Genomic DNA, 25,420 nt, shown 5'->3' on the forward strand with positions numbered 1-25,420 from the left:
TAACATGAATTCTAATTTATTGCCTATATCAGGTAGCTAAATTTAAATGTTCAATATTTTTCAGGAACATCATAAACATTGTTCACAACATCAGAGCATCAACAAATACATTTTTATTCCTTGAGCCACTCCACAAACTTGTTAAAATTCTCATAGGATTGTCCCCCTTCTGCAATGTTACTTAGAACCATTTCCTTCAGTTTTTGAGACCTTCCCCTTATGTTCTCATCTCCAAGGATTTGGTCTACTTTCTTCTTTATCTCCCAACGTGATATCAGCCCTTTGTCATCCAAATCGAATCCCAAACCCACCTTCCACATATCACAAATGTAAGCCTTGTCAACTAATTGGTCAGTATAATATGGCCAACACAAGAAAGGTACCCCATTGGACACACCTTCCAAGGTAGAATTCCAACCACAGTGACTAATAAAACAAGCTATTGCAGGGTGGCTTAACACCTTTTGTTGAGGTGCCCATTTAACAATTTTACCACAAGTGCCTTGGAATTCATCTGGGTATGTGATTTTGGTGCTTCCACTGGCATCCTCACGAACAACCCACAGAAAAGGCCTGTTTGTGAGGTCAAGTCCAAGAGCTAGTTCCTTGAGTTGATGAGGGTCAAAAATAGTAGAGCTACCAAAGGCAACGTATATGACAGAACAAGGTGGTTGTTGATCAAGCCAGGTCAAGCAAGAGACGTCTTCTTCCCAGAATTGCCCCAATGATCTAATGTCATTACCACTCCCTATGAGTGGACCAATTGGTAGGATCTTTGGAGACAAAGATATAGCACCAGGTTCAAGGTCACTTGTGGTGTTTCCAAGCCACCAATCTGTTAAATGTGAATATCGTATAATCTTTGACGCATGATTATATATAACCTTGTGCATGGTTGGGTCACCTAAGCTGCACCATGGAATGTCAGCTGTGTCCATAATTGGCATTTCTGGGGATAGTTGAAATTTCCCTTTTATAATCGGGAACCCTGCATTGACAACCAGTGAGGGCTAGATTAAGTGTCAGCTCTGAATACACATATATACACAAAATTCAGAATGTTATGCATAAATGCGTCATGGCCTATAGTAGATAAGATAAGTTTTCATACTTTCTATAATTTATATCTTTAGAAATGAAGCTGCAAAAATGCATACCCAGTTGGCTGGTTGTGGATGACTTCTCAGCATGGGAGATATCTTGGGGGGTATGTCAGGCATATAGTATTTCTAATGCTTTCATTGCTTAATTGTGGAGAATTCTTCAAGGTCTTCTTATAGACCAAGAGAGACAGTATTCTAATCTGATTATTTAAGTTGATTCCCAAGCTGTAGTTAAGGCCATCAAGGTGCTGGGGTTGTGGTATTGTGCAGAAAATTTGTAAGATTCTCAGATTGCATCCCAAATTGTCTGATTTTTCAGTAATTTTTTTGAGCATTTGGCCCGTCTCAATAAAAAAATGTTTTCAGCCTAATTATACTTTTGGTAAAAATTGGTATTAATTTACTTGCATCAATTTGGTCCCAAAATAGAAAAACAGAAAATTCCGTCCCTACAAATTAATTAATAATTCTAGATTCATTCTATAACAAAAAATAAATAAATTTAAATAGAATAAATAGAAAATTTAAGCGGGTACGTAGCGGAAAAGGTAGGGTTCATAGTCGACGCTGATTCATTATTTTGATCTAAATTTAACGTCTAATTGAAAATTAAACATAAAACTTTTGTTTCATTTTAGGGAAAAATGGCCTTACCTTCGGTATTTATGATCCCATCTTGAATGAGGTTTGGAATGTTCTCACCCAAGACTAAAACAGCTGCTGAAGCAGGGCAGAAGACAGCACCTTTGATTCCTAGCTTATCTGTGAGTTCCAAGGCCCATGCCATGTTCACATCAGCCACTATACCTGTGATTTTCTCACTAGCACTATCAAGTGCATCAATATCCTTTATGACCTTCTCAAGGGCAGAAGTCATGGTACTGCTTAAGGATTCCGAACATAAATTGACCACGTTATTTCTGTCATCCTCAGGGCCTAAACCATCTGGGATTGAGATTAATCTCACTGCTGATCCCTCCTCATTTGTTGCACTCAACACTCTCTTGTGGTTGAAATCTGTGTTGACAAAAGTGACTTTGAAGCCATGTTCAGCTAGTTTTTTTGACAAGAGCATCAGAGGATTGACATGCCCTTGAGCAGGAAATGGCAAAACCAGCACATGTTGGATGCCCATCTTTTGAATATCGGTAATGGGACAAGAAACAAACTATGTGAATTAATGGTTGTGGTTTAGTTGAATTGGTCAAGAAAGGAAGCCTGCTTTGTTTATATAATATCTTAAAATTTAATTGAGTTTGTGTGCTAAAAAGTTCAAGTGACTTGGTCCCAAAGTCTCATTTCTCAATATGTCTTACCATTCATTTCACTGTGCACTTAGATAAAAGGTAATTACAATCCTCCATCAATAAAGTATTTACATCAATAGTGTGATTCGAACTTAGATTTTTATGAAATGAAATGAATCTTGTTGCAACTTGGATCACGATGGGATTGCGAAATAAAATATTTAGATAAATAAAAAATAAATTGTTTTCCAAAAAATAAAAAACTTGGAGAGTCGTTACCAACATTTATTTAGGAAAATATAAAAAATCAACAAAGGATAAGGAATCGTCTACGATTTGAGAAAAAAAGAATTGGGAGTCATTTACGCATGGGGAAGGTGTTAGCACCCCACATGTTCGTCATGAAGACGACAACCTTTAATCGAGTGTGCTAAAAATAAAGTGACTTTTAATTATTTATTTTCCTTTGAAAACATGAATTATATTTTGTTATATTATTTTTTATTTAGAAAAGGAAATCAATTTTTTATATTTTATTTGAAAAAAAATTTTTTTTGGGGGTCGACGAGAGATTTGTCTTCGCTCCTACATATCCTCAAGTGCAATGAGGAAATTAGACTTACGTAGTTCTTTGTAAAAAAAAAAGATTGTGTGTTGGGTTTTTTTTAAAAAAAAATTGGTTTTGTGGTAAATTTTGTGAAGTCAAGCAAGTCGGAGAACCAGCATGGCATTCACAAAATTTACTCATATTCTATTTAAGCACTGTCAAGCAAGTTGGAGACCCAACATGGAGTGTGTGCAACATTGAGAGATTATTTATTTGAGATTGTTACCATTTTTAGAAAATAATTTTGTTTTGTGATAAACTTTGTGAACTCAAGCAAGTCGGAGACCCAGCATATCATTCACAAAATTTACTCACACGTTATTGAAACACCACCGAGCAAGTCGGAGACCCAGCATGGAGTGCACATAGTGTAAGCGTGTACTAAAGAATGTTAATGTGGATTTGGAAAAATAAATAAATAATTGACATAGTGCTGCGAAATTAGATAAATAGAATGAGAATACAAAGGGATATAATATAAATGAGGAATACACTTAGTAATTAAGAATGTGGGATTAAAACATGAGAGGAAATAAAATGAATAACGAGATATTTACAATGTATTATTAATTAAACTAACTAGTTAGACATTGATAAAAAAATCACATTGAAAAATAATATAAATGATAGAGACAATAAAGAAATAAAATAAAATAAAGATCTACCCACTAATATTTATAATTTTTTTGTTTTTTTCAAAGTCAATGAGTTGACTTGAACTTAGTCCACATTGATAGAGTGCTGACATGGTGGACCTAGTTACCATCCTAAATGGTAGGGGTGCACATATAAAGAAGGGGGTATAACCATCAGTTTTATTTTGTTTCGGACAAAAAAACATATTGGACCTAAAATGAAAAAGGTTCATGTATTAAAGAACAAGGTTTAAAATCGTTTTTATTTTATTTCAGGTTATGCAAAAGACGACTAGGCCCAAAACGAAAAAAAAAAAGGTGCATGTATCAAAGATGGGTATGGATAATGTTTCTATTTTATTCAGATTTTGCCAAAAAATGGGTTAGACCCAAAACATAAAAAAGGTGCATGCATTAAAAAATTGGTGTAAATAACATTTCCATTATATTTCAGTTTTTGCAGAAAAGGGATAGGCCCAAAACGAAAAAGGGTGCATGGATTAACAAATGGGTATAAACAATAATTGTTGTTGTTCTTTTTTTTATGTTTTTTGTTTTTTTTTTTTTAGGATTGGATTGGAATCAGGTCAAGACAACTCGGTCAACCCATGATTATGCAACAGGGTTAGAAAACCCTAATTGCCTTACACAGAAAACTGCACGGCCAAAGGGGAAACCACCAAGGAGGGTGGCGTGCCACCCCCGACACTATTAGTGCAGGGCACGACAATACGAGACCACCACATGGACGGCAACAGCGTGACGGCGATGGAGGTTTTTGCGGTTGTGCAAACAAAAAGAGAGAGAAAAGAAACAAAAAAAACGAAGGTGATAGGGTCCTTAATGCCACCAGCGAAGGGCCCAAAGGCGCGAAGCTACCACCGGATAATGGCAAATGGTGGCAGCAGCATGGATAGAGGCACCGCGACCTCGCTGGAGTTGACGAAAGGAAGAAAAAAAACAAAAAAACAAAGACACGTGACGAAGAAAAGAAAACGCTTGAACAACGCACCGAAATAAAAGAATCAAATGAAAATCGTCTATGCAGGTGTCACCGGCGGCCCAGGTGCTCACCAGCGAGATAAAGCAAAAAAAAATGGAGTGAAAGGAACAAGCGAAGAAGAAGAGAAAGAGGGAAAGCGAAAGGAGAAAAGAAAGAAAAAAATGAGGGAAAGACAGACAGTGTAGGGAAGAGAATGAGGGATACCTGGAGACCCCTCTCCATTCTCTGATAGCAATGCCAAGTGTCACCCTTTTGTTGGCTAATTCTCTCCCTCAGGATTCATGCTGCTCTATGCCATTCATCCCAAACTTTCCTTTTTTTCCTTTTTTGATGCAGTGTTATCCTCTTCTTGACCTAATGGGTAACAAAATCAGTTTTCTTTCTTCTTTTTTCTTTTTCTTCAATGTTTTCTTTCTCTTTTTTTCTTTCTGGTCTTTTTTTCTTTAACATTGAGTCCTATGAAAACATAAAGATAAAGGACATTGAGTAATATGAAACATAAAGACAAAGGACATTGAGTCCATTGAAACATAAAGTAGAGGACGTTGAGTCCTATGAAACATAAAGCAAAAGACATTGAGTCCCGTGAAACTTAAAGGCTAGGACGTTGAAATCTATAAAAACAAAAAGTAAATGGCGTTCAGTCCTATGAAACATAAAGGCAGAGAACATTGAGTCCTATGAAAACATAAAGACAAGGGACGTTGAGTCCTATGAAACATAAAGACAAAGGACGTTGAGTCTTATGAAAACATAAAGAAAGAAGACATTGAGTCCCATGAAAACATAAAGACAAAGGATGTTGAGTCCCATGAAAATATAAAGACAGAGGATGTTGAGTCCTATGAAACATAAATACAGAGGACGTTAAGTCCTATGAAACATAAAGACAGAGGATGTTGAGTCCTATGAAACTTAAAGGCGAGGACGGTGAATCCTATTAAAACAAAAATTAAATGGCATTGAGTCATATGATACATAAAGGCAGAGAACATTGAGTCCTATGAAAACATAAAGAAAGAAGACATTGAGTCCCATGAAAATATAAAGACAGAGGATGTTGAGTCCCATGAAAACATAAAGATAGAGGACGTTGAGTCCCATGAAAACATAAAGACAGAGGACGTTGAGTCCTATGAAACATAAAGACAGGGGATGTTGAGTCCTATGAAACATAAAGACAAAGGACGTTGAGTCCTATGAAACATAAAGGCGGAGCACGTTGAGTCTGGGAACATAAAGACAAATGACGTTGAGTCCTATGAAACATAAAGGCAAAGGACATTAAGTCCTATGAAACATAAAGGCAAGGACATTAAGTCCTATGGAAACAAAAGGCAAAGGACGTTGAGTCTTGTGAAACATAAAGGCAGAGAACATTGAGTCATATGAAACATAAACACAGAGGACGTTGAGTCCTATGAAACTTAAAGGCGAGGACGTTGAGTCCTATGAAAACAAAAGGCAAAGGACGTTGAGTCCTATGAAAACATAAAGACAGATGATGTTGAGTCCTATGAAACATTAAGCAAAGGACATTGAGTCCAGTGAAACTTAAAGGCAAGGACGTTGAGTCCTATGAAACAAAAAACAAAAGACATTGAGTCCTATGAAACTTAAAGGCGAGGACATTGAGTGCTATGAAAAAAGTGTGAATGTATGTATACATGATTTTGATTATGCCAAAGATAAGCGTTTCTCAAGTTTGATCCAAGTCAAGAATTCAAAAATTCAGAAAATCTGCCAGCAGTCACATCTTTTTATTGGATTTGTGAATGGCCATCAAAGGCCTATAAATAGGTGACTTGGGCACGAATTTTGAAGAGAGATTTTTGCTGGTCCAAAATGTCTTATCCTCTCAAAAGAAAATGAGAGAGATATTCCAAGAGAACTTCATTGCCAAATATTCTCTCAAAAGAAACTCTTGGACAAACACTTACAAATTCATTAAGAGTTTATCCATGGACTTCAATTGTAATATCCTTCTCTTCAAGAGAGAATTCTTCTTTGTTTCTTCTAATTCAAAGAGATTGATTTAGGGACTGAGGGTCTCTTAAGTTGTAAGGATTCCTAAACACAAGGGATGGGTTGTCTCTGTGTGGTTCAGACTTTGTAAACGGATTTTTACAAAGGGAATGGAAAATCTCAAGTGAGTTGCTTGAGTACTGGATGTAGGCACGAAATTTGTCGAACTAGTATAAAATTGTGTTTGCATTCTCTTTTCCTTTACCTCATTTATTTTGTTGCAATCAATTTTGTCTTTCATGTTTAAAGAACATTATTAAATTGATTGCTACTTCTTCTGCATTATGAGCCTATCTCTTCTTTTAGAAGGGTGTTAAAATTTTGTTAGTGAGAAATTAATTCACCCCTTCTTAAGATTTCTGAGGCCACATGTCTAACAAAAAGTAAAGCAAAGGACATTGAGTCCTGTGAAACATACCAATAGGTACTAGTACCCAAGGGCTCAACCTTATAAGAAAGCAAGATGTTGACTCTTTTAAGAGAGCCACTCATCCCAAACTCAAAAGATAGGCATTGGATTTTGGAAACTGGCATATAAAGAGAAATTTATGCCCTTATAGGATGATATGAAGCATATGAGTTTTGGAATGCATAGGCATGCAAACTTTGCCCTGAAATGCAGTAAATGTATGCTTTGTACGCAACAATGCAATGCAAAAGGTTTTGAATCATGAAAATTATGCAATGTTCATGACATTTTTCTTCTCTTATTATACTTTTTTTCTTTTTTGTTTTTGTTTTTTGTTTTATGTTTTATGTTTTTTTTTAAACACAGATTGATTGTCTCTTTCTACAAGATGTGATAATTCATGTAACCTCATCCTATCTTTTGCAAATCTCTTGGGGACTCCCTCAGAGTGTATATTTTGTTTGATTTAATCACTTGACAATCTTGGATGACGGCAATGGAGCCATTTGACATTTCATCAATCAACTGAAATATTGATCCTAGGGTTTGTCCCTTCCCTTCTTTTTTTACTTAAAAACTTTGATTATTCTGCACAGCAACGAAATATAAGGCTTTGGGACCGACCGTGTGCACCATTGAAGGATGGCAATGGATTGTTACACTTTGGTATATGACCAAGTGAAACTTTCCTAATTTAAGATCATACAAAGATGCCATGGATCTGTCAATCCTGCTAAAGCTTGAGGACATGGGCTAATCCCGAAAGAATTTATATAACAAAGACTACCCTTGGGTTCGAAAGGAACCCTAGGAAGTCTGCATGAGTGACTAACATCAGATGTACCCTACTATCGCAATTGTCTTTGGGCATCTTCCACAAGCTACTAGTCAAATAAGTTTTCTTCTCAAATATGCAGGTGAAAACCTTAGGGACTTTATCTTTTTTTGTTTTATTTTTTTTAACAATTTCAAGCGTGTGCGGGTTCTATTCCAGAATCCAAACTCAAGCAAAATTAGTCATTCATTGATTCACATGGGCTTTATTGGGCTTGTAACGTAGTCAGGGGGTAAGAGGGCTATGAATGAAAGGATCAGAGAGGCTTAAAGAGTGTTTAAGGGTGATATTGGGTAAGAACCTTGAGAGTCTTACTTGTACTTTTATTCATTTCAACTTTTTGGGTTGGGCTCTACTCCATTTGTCTTATACTTTAATCCTTATTGCACTTTTGTGTCTTCCTTCTAAAATTTGGAGATCTTTTGTCTCCTTTTGCTTTGCTTGCCTTTGACGGATTTTTTTCTACTTATATATATTTCATTGTTGCCCAACCTAGAGCTTAGTAAACCTCATGCATGTGTTGTTTGCATTGCTCTTCCCACCAATTTAGAGTGATGGTTCCTACTCAGGATTTATTATTATTATTATTATTATTATTATTATTATTATTACCCTAACTTTTGCCTAGGCTTCTCTTTTAGGTTTTCAACCTACCGAGTGAGAACTTCTTATATGCCCCTTAGTTCGCTTGAAGCTCATGCATGGTGTTGTTATTGCCTTAGTGTAGGGTTCGGAGGTATCTGCTGTTGTCATTTCTCACGACCTTGTAGCAAGAAGAAATGAAAGAAACTGCACAAGTTCTCGAAAAAGAGTTTTCAAGGACAAGAAATATTTAAAGGATTTTCAATTGACAGATTAAGCCAAATGACTTTTACTCTTCACAAAACTTTTAAGAAAGATAAGATGAAGTCGTATGAATGTCTATACTTATTATTTATTGATTTGAAACACAGTTAATCAAATGTTTATTCAATTTTACTTGTTGCTTATGGCACTGCCACCAAATGTGTAGAACGTGTCATTTCTAATTGGGCAGACTTGAAAATTAACTCTGGAGTGCATGTCACTTGAGCAAACAAGCTAGCGAAATACATTCATATTCCAATGACGGTTAACTAAATATGCAAAGATGTAATTGTGAGAGAATGAGAGATAATGGCATCAAATCCGTCCATATTATTAGCATTGTGACTGTTGCTTACAGTAATAGCATAAACATGAGAAGCCTAATGAGTCCTTGGAGACATCCAACAGCAACCTTCAAATTGCCCCAAGCATCATGCGTAGTACCACTTGATGATGTCAAAATTCACAAGCGATTATGCTCCTCAAATCTCATCCAGTCTGCATCAATCAAACTTTGCACCTTATGTTTCAAGGTCATACAATGGTCAATGGAATACCTCGGAACTCCCCCATGATAAGCACATGCCACATTCAAGTTGTATCCTCGGGAAAATGGTGGTTGAGGGATTTTTTCTGGGCTTATGGATACCATTGCATTATTGAGCAAATACGGGAGTAAGTTAACCTATGACATCAGAATTGGACTGAATTCTACAGGCTTCTTTCCTGGGAAATTCCTTTTCTGGCTGGTGTTTTGGTTGGTATTAAGGGTGGTGTTTGGTCTTGGATTTGCAGCGAGTGGATTTTGTGGCCGATTTAGGGGTGGCCTTTGTGGCTGATTGGGTGTTCTTGGTTGGAAGGGTGATGGGTAATGGCCTTTGTGGTTGAGTAGTGATATTGCTAGGGAGGATATCAGTACATGGGATTATAAAGGGCTAGTGGAAAGTTTGGCCACACGGGAACTATAGCTACAACATAAGGTTCTCCCTCATTCTTCCTCTCACCACTTCTCCCTGGTCCCAAATTACCAAGATTCATAGAAGCAACATAATTAAATTTCCTTTTCCTCAGACCTGCTTCAAGTCTCTCGCTAGCAAATACTATATATGCAAAACTCAAAGGCATGTAACCTACCATTTTCTCATAGTAGAACGCCGGCAGTGTGTCCATTTTCATTGTTATCATCTTTCTCTCTGTCATTAGGGGCACTACTTGAGCTGACAAATCCCTCCACCTTTGAGCGTATTCTTTGAAAGATTCATTGTCTCTCTTGCACATATTTTGTAGTTGCATTCTATATGGAGCCATATCAGAGTTATACTGATACTGCCTAATGAAGGAATCCATTAGGTTCTTCCAGGAGCAAATCCAGGAAGGTTCCAGGTTAGTATACCAAGTAATAGCTGCCCCAACAAGACTCTCTTGGAAGAAATGCATTAGCAGCTTTTCATCTTTTGCATATGCCCTCATTTTCCTGTAATACATTTTTAGGAGATTCTTTAGACAAGTGGTTCCTTTGTACTTATCAAATTCTGGCACCTTGAACTTCAGAGAAATAACCACGTCGGGTACCAAGCATAATTCTGACATGTTAGTAAAGCCATAATTTCCTCCTCATTCAATGGCCCTTAGCCTTTCCTCTATATGATCAAATTTTTTCTTTTCAACTATAACAGGAAGTCCTCCTTCCATCACAAGATGTAAGGGTTGTGATAGTGGTCGATACTGAGGGGCTCTCGCAACATTTGGAATGGGGACACTAGAAAACGTAGACCCTTTAGTGGTATATCCTAGATAAATCTCGAAACCGGTCAGAGTGTGGTCCTAGGAAGCTTCATGTGTTTCCCCCATAGGTTGAGAGACATAGGCATGAGTATGATTGGGTTGGGGTTGTTGATTCTCAATGAATAGGGTGCAGAGTTACCGATATTCTCACCAGGAGCGTATACAACAGTAGGAGGTATATAATTAGGAGGCAAACCATATGGTGGAAAAGAATACTTACTCTGGACCTGGACATAATGAGGCCCATATGCATTTGTCCCTGCCTCGCCTCCTTGACCTACTACATCTGAAACTGGACAACTCTCTTAATTGAACCCGGACGGGTGAATCGAGTCCCTCTGAGTAGCAATACTAGCAACATCTTTAGCATCTGCTTCTTCATAGCCTCCATATCAGCCTTCATCTGCTCTTGTACTTGCTCTATGTCACTCACTATCCTTGCCTTGGCACGTGTCTGGTAAGGGTGTCGTAAAGCATAGTCTTTCTTTCTTAGCACAATGCTTACTTTTTTTTTCTGATTTCAAGGAAAGAATGTAATGAGCAATGCATACCAATGTGGAAAACAAATAAGCATGAATGCATGTGAATTTTACACAGAACACTCAATAGAACATAGGGTCGAATCAACTCTAATTTTCATTAAAACAAGTTGTTCATTGCATCCCATCAGAGTCAAAGTGCAACTGGAAATAAAACACAGGCACATAAGTTATTCCTAATTTTGTAAGTCATTAGCTCAATCATGTGTTGGCAGTAGTCAAAAAGGCTATGTAAACCCGATCCATCTTCTGCCCTAACTTTCACAAGTTGGCTACTTCCATACTTTGACCTTGACTAGATAAAATTCTTTCTTAAAAGACTGTGCTTGGTTCGACCCCATGATCTAAGGAATATAAATTTTGATTGTCAATACTTCAGTAACCTATCATAGAGGTGAATGATCAGGGCATACTTATGTTATTCATGACAAATGTATTTATGAGATTGACACAAGACTCCCGAAAGACCACTTTTCGTGTCAACAATGCATTAGGTATCATGTTCATGTGATTTTCAATCATTTTCAGGAGAAAAAACTGTATAACCCTGACATGGTTTATTTATAGCTATCACCATGGTACCCAACACATGTAACTAAGAACGCGGTGTAAACTTTCACGCTTCATTGTGACTTTTTGGCGATGAAGAGGTGCAAGGCATGAACAACTATATGGTAGGACTATGCATGAGTGAACATAACATGCAAATGATGACAACAAAATGTATGTAATTGTCTGAACAAAAAAACATGCTAAATGAATATGTATGGAAATGCAATGACTTATACAAATGTGGTGCATGAATTAATATGATAACTAATGAATGCAAGAATGATATGTTTATCATGATGCCATGAAGAGATGCATGATGCGATCAAGGAAATAAAACAGGGTGAGTTTACTCCATGTCCCTAATTCAGGAACCTAACAAAAAGGGTCTAAAATTCCAGTATCTAGTGGCAACTTCCAAGGGTAGTTCCATGTAACCTCACCGGCCTCTAGAGATATCATCCTCTTAGGTAACAACACTACGGCGATAGGGACTACCAGCGGCAATGCCTCACCAAAAGAGGAAAACTCTAGATGAGGTTTCATTGTCATCAAGCGAGTCGGAGACCCAACATGATCACATATCGACCTCCACTCCCTATAGCTCACACAGACCCAGGTATAGGGCCCAATATCTCAAAGTGTGTACAAAAAGTATGGGTGTCATATGTGAACGGAGCAACATAAGAATTACCCAACCCTACCTACAAAACTACTAGAAAATTCCCAGACATATACAACAAGTATAGCGCATGTCGTCTACCCTAGGATTCAATGACACAATTCACTTCTAACTACGAAGGTAATAGATACAAGGATACACACCAAGAAGTAACAACGTAGCAAAGGTTATATACAAGCATAAGCGAAACAAAGAATAAAAGAAACAAGATCAAAGAAAAACCACAAAAAGAACGATTGTGGAATGAAACAATAATGAACAAGAGCACAACATAATGATAAAAGAGAATAAAGAAAATGTCACGGTAAAATTGCACACTCGATCAAATGGCTTAACTCTCTAACAAGTCCCCAGTGGAGTCGCCATCTGTCGCAATGTGGGCCACAATGGGACGACGAATAAAATATTTAGATAAATAAATAAATTGTTTTCCAAAAAATGAAAAACTTGGGAAGTCGCCACCAACATTTATTTAAGGATGTTACCATTTTTAGAAAAGACTTTAGTTTTATGATAAACTGTGTGAACTCAAGCAAGTTGGAGACCCAGAATGTCATTCACAAAATTTACTCACATGTTATTGAAACACCACCAAGCAAGTTGGAGACCCAACATGGAGTGCACATAGTATAAGCGTGTACTAAAGAATGCTAATGCAGATTTGAAAAAATAAATAAATAATTGGCATATTGCTACGAAATCAGATAAATAGAATGAGAATAGAAAGGGATAAAATAGAAGTAGGGAGTACTCTTAGTAATTAAGGATGTGAGATTAAAACATGTGAGGAAATAAAAAAGAATAACGAGATATTTAAAATGTGTTATTAATTAAACTAACTAGTTAGGCAATGATAAAAAGAAAATCACATTGAAGAATAAAATAAGCGATAGAGACAATAAAGAAATAAAATAAAATAAAGATCTACCCACTAATATTTATACTTATTTTTGTTTTTTTTTTCAAATTCAAAGGGTTGACTTGGACTTAATCAACACTGATGGAGTGTAGACATGGCGGGCCTAGCCACCATCCTAAGTGACAAAGGTGCACATATAAAGAAGGGGATATAACTATCAGTTTTATTTTGTTTTGGACCTAGCAAAAAGGGTTGGACCCAAAATGAAAAAGGTGTATGTGTTAAAAAAGCGGGTGTAAATAACGTTTCCATTTTATTTCAGGTTTTGCAAAAAAGGACTAGGCCCAAAATGAATGGAGGTGTATGTATTGAAGACGGGATATGAATAACGTTTCTATTTTTTCAGATTTTGCCAAAAAACGGGCTAGGCTAAAAACATAAAAAAAAAAGGTTCATGTTGTAAAAAATGAGGTGCTAATAACGTTTCCATTTTATTTCAGATTTTGCAAAAAAGGGGCTAGGCCCAAAACGGAAAAGGGGTGCATGTATTAACCAATTAGGTGTAAACAACAATTGTTGTTGTTGTTGTTCCTTTTTTTGATGTTTTTGTTTTTAATGGTTGGGTTTTGGAACTGGGTCAAGACGACTCCGCCCAACCTATGATTATGCAATGGGGTTGGAAAACCCTTGTTGCCTCATGCAAAAAACGGCGCGACCAAAGGGGAAACCACCACGGAGGGTGGTGCGTCGCCCCTGGCACTGCTAGTACAGGGCCTGACAATACGAGACCGCCATAGGGGCAACGTGACGACGGTGGAGGTTTCGCAGTGGTGCAAACAAGAAAGAGAGAAAAGTAACAAAAAAAAACGAAGGCGATAGCGCCCTTAACGCCACCGACGAAGGGCCCAAAGGCATGAAGCTACCACGAGATAGCGGCGGTGGCATGGACGGAGGCACCGCAATCTCGCCAGATTTTTCGAAAGGAAGAAAAAAAATAACAAAGACGCGTGACGAAGAAAAGAAAAGCTTGAACAACGTAGCGAAAGAAAATAATCAAATGAAAATTGTGTCGCCGGCGGCCCAGGTGCTCACCATCGAAATGGAGTGAAAGGAACAAGAGAAGAAGAAGAGAATGAGGGATACTAAGAAAGGACTAAAAAATTACTAGAACCATGGTCATTGGATTGAGAAACATGCTCTTTTACCACTACACCCAAGTATTCATTTGAATATTTGGTACAAAATATAATATTAATATAGGGTTTATGCCAAAATAATTCAAAATTTAATTTTTTTTAATTTATTATATTTTTATAGTCTCATATATTATCTTTTAAAATATAATATATAAGATTAAATTTTATTTTCACATAAATTAGAATATGTATATTTATATAAGTCTTATTTTTATTTTATATATTATATTTATCTTTTAAAATAATACTTATGATTTAGTGACAACATTTTTTATCTATATTAAGATATTAATGTTATTAAATTTTGAATAATGTAATAAAAAATATATATGAGATTATAAAAATATAATAAATTAAAAAGAATAAAATTTGAATTTTGAATTATTTTCGTACAAAACCTATATTAATATTATATTTTGAATCAAATATTTCAGTCCAAGGATCATAATTTTAGTCTTTCTTAAGTATTTTTTATTAAAGTTATTATTTTTTTTTAAATATTAATCAACTTTCTAGTCTAATCAACATTAATAATTTAACAGTCAACGACTAATCTACGATCAAATAATAAATTTTAAAATATAAGAAAACTCGGACAGTGAATTAAAAAATAGGGGACGGATTTAATGAAATAAGCAAATTATGAGGATCAATTTTAATATTAAACCATTTTAATATACTATGTCTTTTTTAATAATTAATATTATAATTTCTAATTAATTAGTAGTAGTATAAGTTACACTTTGAACGCATTTAAATTGATGCTGCGCGGATAGAGATTGAGGAATTCTTGACTATGAGACGTTTTTTTTCCTATTAGTGTTCTTTTTTCCAATTTTTATCTTCCTTTCGTTTTTCCTTAGGTGGGAGGATGGGACTAAAACTCTATGATTAGAGATGGTTTTGCTGTTATTGAGGGAAGAAAGAGAATGCGGTGACAGACAAGTTCACTGAATTTGACCTAGAAGATCAAGAGCGCAGCCAATCTTGACTGGCACACCTGATACAGGATCGGCAAACGCATGACCACAAATCTAAAAAATATATTAAAAATGTAAGAATGTGATCTTCTTTAAAAAAATAAAAAACTTTGCTATAACTATTTTAAGAAAATCCCTTGATGCATGTTCCTGCAATATCCCTCTGTAGGATAAAAATTCCACTATTTGAACATCAAGATATAGTTATTTATCCATAAAGAAACTTGATATTCTAGTTTGTGTGTTATATCTGTCCTCTTCCAAAATGAAAGTCGTTTCATCATTAAATTAGGACAACACTGGACGTAAGACTAACTGTAAGAGATTCTTCAAGGTTATAATTATAAGATTGTACGTATGAGCAAATAAATGATCACGCCACGAGCAAGTTCAATATATTATAGTATTGTTTCCTCCCGTGTGCAACGCACGGGTATTAATTAATTAAAAAATTATAGAATCTGAATGTACTTACAATTTACATATAATTGAATTAAAAAAATTAAATGTAGTTTTTTATCACTAAGAGTATTAAAAGAATTAATAATTCAGTACTATTATGACATAAAAACTAATACATCAGTTGAAAGTAAAATTGTTTACAAAATTAATAACTTAAATCAATCTATATATTTTGAAAATGAATTTTCTGTATGTAAAATTTTTAGTGGTTGAGATTTTTCAATTATTTTTGCTATAAATAAAAATGTTTAAACTTGCATCGCTCTTCAATCTTATAATTGATCATACCAAAATATTGGTTACACCCTACAGTTGATCAATAGCATCTCAAACGGTTTAATGCATGAATTTGGGGTGTTTTTTTTTAATACTTAAAAATTAAAAATATTTTTTATCCTGAATTTTGACAAAATATTTTTTTTGTGTCTGAAATGATAAATTGACATTTTATTATAGTTTTTAACACTTTGTGATTTTTTAGTACTTTCTGATAGTTTTGAAATACAAATTCAAACAATTAAAAAATAAAATAAAAATTATGGAAACTAAAAAGACACACCTCAAATTTAAAGACTAAAACAGTAGTTAACATTATTTAACTTCAATCCATAAAAAGGAAATTAGTTAAGCATAATATATATTATTTTTATATTTTTTTAAAAAAATATAATTAAATATCATTGATGAAAGTTAAACAAATAATTCTTTAAATATGTTAAATTTCTTTAAAAATTTAATTATTTTAATTGACTATCTTTAATTTCATAACAGACACACAACTTTTATTTTCTTTTAAAAACGTTAAGCTGAAATAATTTAGTATTATTATATAAAAATTATTTTATATCATATAAGAAGTAAAAAAGAATATTATTTAAGCTTCTTTGAAACATGTATCAATTTTTTATACATATATAGCTATTTCTCTTTATAAAATACACTTCATTTGATTAATTCTATAGAAACTGATTTAGCGATTACGGCTTCCGTGACTAATTTTGGTCTCTAACTTAGTCGCTAATTCTAAAAATGGTGTATTTTGACTTGGTCTCTAAATCGGTAGCCAAACAATGACTTTTGCGAACTAAACAGTTTCGGCGGCTATTTGGGCTTTTTTATATATAATAACTATTTAGGCTTTTCTGGTAGTGCAAACACCGAACAAATTCACTTTTTAATTAAATGTTTATCACAATTAAAATTTGCATAATTTGAACTGTGGAGGGTATGAACGTAACAATACCAGTATTACCGAAACACTAAAAAATAGCCAGTAAATATATCTTTTGTCCCTATAAAGTACCTAAATTACACTTTTTCATCTTCGTAAAATAATTTGTATATTTGTCATCTTATAATTTCATGTGTGATATTTTTTTTGGGGGGGGGGGGGGGGTGGAGAAAAGTTTGGTCAAGTTTGATCTTACGTATATCTTGACTTTCCACGTAAGTCGATTTCTTTTGCAACTGAAGCCCAACACGTGTTATGTTGTCATTGGGTCAAATTGGGTGCCATGATTATGACCAATAGCTTGGCTTTCATTCAGAGTGCCTTGACTGAGCATTATCAGTAGCATGCCTTCTACCATTAAGTCACTCGAACCAGTTGCAAGTAGTTGGTCTCTACAACGAAAAATGAAGAACCATGAACGACGAAAAATGAAGAAAAATAGAACCACTAAGAACGAAAAATGGAACCAACAACAACACTTACAGCCCAGTTTCGAAATCCTTTAAATAGAGAAAATAATATCACTATTATAATTTAGGAATGTTCATGGTTATCAATTACTCACGAACTTGAATGGACGCAAAATTGGATTTAGTATTTTTTGCATTGAATCAAATCTTATCTAATTCTTTTCAATCCATTGAGTTTTTGGTTGAGTCACATATTTTTATATGTCTAGATATTATTATTATTATTATTATTATTATTATTATTATTATTATTATTATTATTATTATTATTATTATTATTATTAAATTTTTTTAATATCAATTACTATTACTATCATACTTAGTAAAAGTGACATTATCTTCTTTTTTTTTTCAGTTCTCACGTTTTATTCGGTTACTTTTACGAAATTAGGATTTTAACTGCCATTTGATTTTAAAAATATCTCTTTTAATTTTTAATTAATTTATTTCAAACTATTTTAGATTTAGTTAAAGTTTTATTTGTATTACTCATTTAACTATTAGAGAACATTAGAATTTTCAAAATGCTCTAATAGTTTTAGTTTTTTAAGGCTCCGTGAGTGTGGTGATTAAATTTATTTATTATATTTCAATTTTTAAATCATGTTTAATATAATTTCATTTAGTTTCAAATATAAGCAACAAAATCCCTTACTTTTGGGTCTCAAATATAAATAAATTTTAATTACTTATGTCTTATTTAATGAAACTCTCTCAAAAATATCATTTTTTAATGAGGTCAAAGACTTTTTTATGTTTGATATCAAGTTACAATGAAAGAAACTAATTTTTTAAATAAGTGTGAAGTTAAATAATTTTCTTAATAAGTGTGAAGTTTTTTTTAATTGGACATGACATGATTTAATATAGTTAACTAATTTTCTTAATAAATGTAAAGTTTTTCTTCTTATAATCAAGATAATACATCATAACAATGTGATTTTTTCATCTTTTTTCACCATTTGACTACATAATAACAGTTATAAGTATTCTATTTGATATTTCATTAAATAAAAAAATTTAGCTTATAAAATATTATATTTTAAAAAATAATATATAAATTTTATTAAATATTTTAACTAGTAAATCTAACTCAATCTGTTTAAAAAAACCAATTAATTTGGATTAGATATTAAAAATTTACTCAAAACAACTCTTTCAAATTTAATTAGAATGGATCATAAGTTTTATCAAACCTAACCCAAAATGACTCACATACTCCTATTATAATGTCATAAAACTAAAAATCATTGCATATAATAAAGCTTATTAATTTTTAAATAGATTACATTAAGATCTACATAGAAATTAAATTCTTACATGTAGAAATTACACATGACTTTTCAATATAGAACCAAATTAAGCATAATTACTTCGCCCAATCCATAAAGAAGTTGAGATTCTTTGATGACTGACCACCTTCTAGTATGTTATTTATGGTCATGTCTTTCAATTTCAATGACCTAGCTTTGATGTCTTCATCAACAAGCAGTTGATCCACCTTCTTCCTTATCTCTTCCCTAGAAATTATTCCATTTTCATCCTTGTCTAGTCCAAGCCCAATCTTCCACACATCACATATATATGACTTGTCAAGATATTGATCAGTGGCGCATGGCCAACACAAGAAAGGTACACCGGCACATATACCTTCTAGGGTAGAATTCCAACCACAGTGACTAATGAAGCTAGCCAATGCAGGGTGGTTCAATATCTTCTTCTGGGGTGCCCAACCAACTATTTTACCTTTGCTTCCATGGAAATCATGTGCGTATGCATTAACATTTTCCTTGTTGTCATTACATGGACGTACAACCCAAATGAAAGGCTTGTCAAGGAGATCAAGTGCAAGAGCTAATTCTTTAAATTGGTTTGGATCCATTACTGCCAAACTGCCAAAGGAAACATATATGACAGATTGAGGTGGTTGTTGATCTAACCACTCTAAGCAAGTTGTATCTTCTTCCCAAAATGCACTTTTGCTGTTGTCACTTTCCATCAATGGGCCAATGGGTAGGAACTTTGGTGATACGGAAAATGCTCCAGGCTCAAGATCATAAGTAGTGTTGCAAAGCCACCACTCTCCTAACTCCAAAGTTTTCATCTCTTGCACAAGATGGTCAAAGAAGATCTTATTAAAGCCACGCCATGGAAAGTTTTCTGTGTCTATCAGAGGCATGTTTGGAGAGAGTTGAATTTCTTGTGTTTTGGTGGGAAGTCCTGTAATTAATTAATGCCAAAGGGAAATAATGGAACACAAACAATATCATTATAATTAAGTTCTTCCGTGATGATTCCATCCAATACTTAAATGGAATTAATTGGCGTGACAAACTGGCATAACAACAAGTAAACCAAATATACTAAGTAAAAAACACAATATTTAGATTACAATAACCTAAAAAGATGTTCTAGTTGTATTGACTTCATTGTCGTGTTGATTTAAGAATTGAATGAAATTAGAATGGAGTGACCCGATTGTATATATTAATAAGAGAAAAATTTTAAAGATTCATTTAACTCAATAAAAACTTAGGATATCAAAATCACACAATCACAATGCATAAGGAACTAAAAATACAATTTTGACAAAAAAATTATTTACCTTGAGAATCAATAATGCCATCATGAATCAGCTTTGGGATGCAAGCAGCAGAAGCCAAGGAAGTTGCAGATGCTGGACAGAGAAGAGCTCCTTTGATTCCCAGTTTGTGGCCAACTTCCAAAGGCCAACCCATATTAAATGTAACAATAATACAGGTGATCTTATTGTCAGCATCCAAGGCATTGATATCTTCTATGAGCTTTGGAAGCAAAGCAGGCATGTTGCTTTTGATAGACAAAAGAAGTTTTGTCACATCACTTCTGTCATCTTCAGCCTCCAAACCATCAGGAAGAGTCACCAACTTTACTTGTGAATGCTCGAGGTTGTCAGCACCAGAAGTCTTTGTTCGTTTGAGGCTGAACTCAGTGTGTACAAAAGTGACCTTGCAACCATGTTTAACCAAAAGCAGAGAAAATTGCATAAGAGGGTTCACATGTCCTTGAACTGGAAATGGTATACAAAGAAAGTGAGGGATACCCATTAATTTGCATGAACTAGTGTTGATGGGAAACAAAAGATTTATTATTAGATGACTCGAAGATCGAAGGGCGTGATTAATTATTATTAATTTGTTGAGACAAGAGGGCTTGGATGAAATAATGTTTGTAGTTTATATGCATAATTTGCCTTCTCTTATGTATGAGGCTATATATCGAAATGCAAGTATGAAATTCGAGAGGTACCTCGTACTAGTCAAAGTTGGTGGGTTTGAAGACACATCAAAGACATTCCAAAGGGATAAATTATTATATAATCTAAAATTACACTATGGTCTCAATGAATTTTCATGCAACATTTAGTTAAATATTATTATTTTTTCTTATAAATTAAAAATGTTAATTACATTAACATGAAAAACATTAGTTTAAACCATAGTTAGAGACTACATAATAGCTTCAAAGGTGAACCGTACCCTACTTCTTCATCCTTGCTAGAAGCCGTCTTCAGTCAACTGCTTTACGGAAAGTAGAAATGATAGTTTTACGCTGACTTCTACACAAAATACTAGTCATTGATACTCGTCATGCGTAATAGCTGACGTTTTAAGTTATACATTTTTATACTTTTAAAATGCCTGTACAGATTACAGAATACAGAAATACTGATCATGAACACTCGTCAAAGTCGTAGTGCGTAATAGCTAACGTGTTAAAACATAAAACTCCCTGCCGCTAATATTCAAAGTGGAGAAATGTCATCATCCTTTCAAAGTTACGTGTAAAAATAAATGTCCTCATCCAGTCATCCAAATACCAAAGTTACATGTAAGGACAAAAGCATCTGCCATGTCGTAAACTATATATAGGAACATATTAAATATATAAAGACCGAAAATATCAATAATTTGTTCTTACAACTAGATTAATGGGTTCTCCATTTAATTGAGGAATGTTTTTTTTAATGCATTTGCTTATATATAAAAATAAATAAGTGTATTTTCAACAATATTATTATTTTTACTTAATTCTTAAATATTTTAATTACATATTTATTGAGTGAAATAATAATGAAGGTCATATTGAAAAATAAAAACTAACTTTAAACTCATTATTTTTGTCACAAATAGACCGGACACTTCTTTGCCGAAGGGTAACTATAGGGCTATGACGAATGATTCTTCTGCCTACAACTTGTACGCTTCTTTCGTATACATAAGGTCGAATAAAGGAGTATATGCAAAAGACACTTTAACGCTCAAGTAAGGATTTGACTCAAAGCTATTAATGATATCAAGTAAATACTCAAAAGTGGAATCAGTCTTTTTACTTGAGGGATTATTTCCTTTATATACTGATTTTATTGGGACTTGAGTAGAGCTGAGCATGCAGGTAAGCCCGCCCCGCGAAACCCGCTTTCTAAATGTTGGATCAAGTGGTCTCAGAATAATTAAGAATGGGGGTTGAATTAATTATTACTAGACATTTACTAATAAAAAATTATCCTTCTTAGGCTTTTACTATGTTGTTAAGAAAATAAAGAATAGAAAAGAAACTTAACCAAAAGTAAAAGCAAGAATTAAAGTGCACGACGGAAATTAAAAGAGTAGGGAAGAAGGAGACAAACACACAAGAGTTTTATACTGGTTCGGCAACAACCCGTGCCTACATCCAATCCCCAAGCGACCTGCGGTCCTTGAGATTTCTTTTCAACCTTGTAAAAATCCTTTTATAAGCAAAGATCCACAAGGGATGTACCCTCCCTTGTTCTCTTTGAACAAACAAGTGGATGTACCCTCCACTAGAACTGATCCACAAGAGATGTACCCTCTTTTGTTCTCAGTCAACAACCCAAGTAGATGTACCCTCTACTTGTACCACAAAGGATGTACCCTCCAATGTGTTAAGACAAAGTTCTTAGGCGATTAGTCCTATGAAACTTTGTGAAGGGGGAAACAAAAGAATTCTCAGGCGGTTAGTCCTTTGAAATCTTTTGTTTTAGGGAAAGGGAAGAATCAAAAGAATTCTCAGACTGTGTCATTTTGAATTCTTTGACAAGGGAGAAGGGAGACACAAAATAATTTAGGTGGTTAGTCCTTCGTTCTTTTGGAAAAGGGAGAAGAGAGACACAAAAAGAATTTAGGCGATTAGTCCTTGGCGAATTCTTTTTGGCAAAGGGAGAAGGGAATGAAAAAGATGAATAGCACAAGTTTTTTAACAAAGATCTTTTCTTGGAAGAAAAAGTTTTGAACAAAAACTTTTAGAAGATGAAGAGAAGATGAAATAAGAAAGTTCTGAAAGAAATGAAAGAAGATATTGAAAGATAGAATGGTTGAAAGAGATGATAGATCTGAATGAGATTATTAAAATGTTTCATGCCAAGGTCACATATAGTTTCTTGATGACTCAAGTCAAAACTTGTAACTCTTGGCAATTCCTTTAAAACTAATCACTTAAAAAAGATATGACTTTTGAAAGAATCTTCAGAAACAAGTCACTTGAAGAAATGTGACTTTTGGAAATGAATTCTTCGAAAACAGTCACTGGTAATCAATTACTATAAAGGTGTAATCGATTACACATCAACAGATGTGATTCTTCATTTTGAATTTTGAAAATCTTAATGTTTTAAAGCCACTAGTAATCGATTACTATAATCTAGTAATCGATTACCAGAGAGTAAAACTCTTTGGTAATGATTTTGTGAAAACTTCTTGTGCTACTCAATGTTTTGAAAAACTTTTTTAATACTTATCTTGATTAAGTCTTCTCTTGATTCTTGAATCTTTGAGTCTTGAATCTTGATCTTGATTATTCTTGAATCTTGAATCTTGAATCTTGATTCTTGATTCTTGAAATCAAATTTCCTCTTGATCCTTGAAGTGTTCTTGACTCAATCTTGAACTCATTCTTGAATGTCATCATCTTTGTTATCATGAAGTGATCTTGACTTTTGAGCTTTTTGTCATCATCTTTGTTATCATCAAAACTTCTTGAATCAATCTTGATTCATCATGAAGCTTGCTTCTACACTAAACGGGTTTATTTTTTTTTTAACTCGCCCCAGTCTTGCATAACCTGTGGGTTTTGTGGGTAGCACTCATTCACAAAAATAAAATTAAAAAATTATGAATTGTATAAACAAACTATTCTAAATGCACATCAAGTACACAAGTCTAGATTTGGTGAAGTGTAAAGTCTAAATCCAAACAAGTCCAATTGCAAATAATACAAATAGATAGTTCATTGAATTTTCAAATAACACGACATCAAATAATGTTTAACCCCATCATTGATGTACTTAGTTGCACCAATTTTTCAATCTTTGTGTAGTACTTAACTTGCACCTCAAATCCTAGCAACCAATTTTTGGTACATATCAAAGATTGAATATTATCTAGAAGGAGACAACTTTGGTATTTATTGACAACACAAGAACCCATACTAAAAGTAGATTCAGATGCAACAGTTGTTTTGAATACTTAGAATGTCACATGCTAACAATGAAAGATCCAAAAACCTAACTTGATTCTCCTTTCAATAATTCAAAATTTCAAGATTCGGATGATATGCCAAAGACAATTTTTGCTCTTCCAAATAAATATCCAATTGAGAGGTTCCATGTTGTGATATGTTATCATTCCCAAACTGGATGAACTCCTACATTAGTTACACAAAATGAAAAATTAAATATTAAAGAAATAACACAAGTAATAAAGTAAGTGAGCAATTAAGTTTGGAAAAAAATATAGACTTACATCAGTTAATGCAACTTGTGGTGTTGACTTTCCTTTGGCCAAGGAAGGATGAGCTTGAGATTCTTGTTGCCCTTTTGTAGTTGTCTCTTTCTTAAAATTGTTGACATACTCTTGAAAGAGAGAATGTAACTTGTGCTTCAACACTTTCATTTTGCTTGGCATGATACTTCACTAAAACCAAGTTTTATATAACAAAACTTCAAAAATGACATCTTATAGCGAGGATCAAGAATGGTCCCAAGAGCAAGCACATCACAATAATCACTCCAATATCTATCAAACTTGTCTTTCATTTTATCTACCATTTCTGTAATCTTCTGATCTTCATGCCAAGCACGTTGGAGATGACAAAAGAAAAAATATAGCCAAAAAAACTTTAAACCAGATAAATTGAACAAACAAGCACACACTTCATTTATGAACCAAGAAAAGATCATGTCATGTATTAGCCTTAGACAATTGAACATCACAACAAGCACGAGCTTCATTTATAGATCGAAGTTCAACAGTTTTTATTCATCTAACGAACTACACATTGAATTAATAAAAAGAAATTGAAGTAAAAGTAAGAACTTACTAGGAGTGCAAGGGAGACTGCTGTCGTCCTACGAGACTGTTATCCATGTGGAGGAGTGATGGCGGTATGTGGTGGAGTGTGAGCAAAGGAGTTCGAGAGGAGTGCGAGAAAGAGGAGTTTGAATGGAGTGACTATTTGCGCTATTAGAGGAGTCCAAGAAGAGTATGACTGTCAGACCTTAATTTTGTCCCCCCCCCCCCCCCCTAAAAAGAACAAAAAAAAGAAGAAAAGAAAAGGAAAAGAGGGAAAAAAAGTATTAAGAAGAATAGAAAATAAAATAAGAAAAGAAATATAAAAAAATGAAAGAAAAAAGAAAAAAGAACGAAGAAAAAAAAAGAAACAAAAAACAAAAAAAATGAAAAGAAAGAGAGAGAGAAAACAAAAAAGAAAAAAAAGTGTGACCTATTAGGCTCTCAAGGAGAACCTATTAGGTCAAGAAAGGGAACACAATGCATAAAAAAGGAAAAGAGGAAAGTCTGTGCAATTAATACACAAAGATGGACACGGATCCCGAGAAGGAAAAACGAACCAATCAGGCAGTGCCATTTGGCAAGCTCTACCAGAGAAGAGAAAAGGGTCA

The 25,420-nt window shown here is 34.0% G+C and overlaps 2 protein-coding genes across 2 annotated transcripts; both read right to left on the reverse strand.

Moving 5' to 3' along the window:
- On the reverse strand, positions 1–2,318 carry LOC100816177 (UDP-glycosyltransferase 83A1). Its single transcript, XM_003531802.5, has 2 exons — positions 1,758–2,318; positions 1–988 (listed from the first exon to the last, which is right to left on the reverse strand). Exons 1-2 carry the CDS (start codon positions 2,236–2,238, stop codon positions 114–116), a joined length of 1,356 nt encoding a protein of 451 aa, XP_003531850.1. The 5' UTR covers positions 2,239–2,318; the 3' UTR covers positions 1–113.
- Positions 2,319–18,713: 16,395 nt separating this feature from the next.
- Positions 18,714–20,781, reverse strand: LOC100816697 (UDP-glycosyltransferase 83A1). Its single transcript, XM_003531803.5, has 2 exons — positions 20,069–20,781; positions 18,714–19,683 (listed from the first exon to the last, which is right to left on the reverse strand). Exons 1-2 carry the CDS (start codon positions 20,547–20,549, stop codon positions 18,833–18,835), a joined length of 1,332 nt encoding a protein of 443 aa, XP_003531851.1. The 5' UTR covers positions 20,550–20,781; the 3' UTR covers positions 18,714–18,832.
- Positions 20,782–25,420: the final 4,639 nt, after the last annotated feature.

This window comes from Glycine max, chromosome 8 (genome assembly GCF_000004515.6).
Source record: "Glycine max cultivar Williams 82 chromosome 8, Glycine_max_v4.0, whole genome shotgun sequence".
NCBI lineage: Eukaryota > Viridiplantae > Streptophyta > Magnoliopsida > Fabales > Fabaceae > Glycine > Glycine max.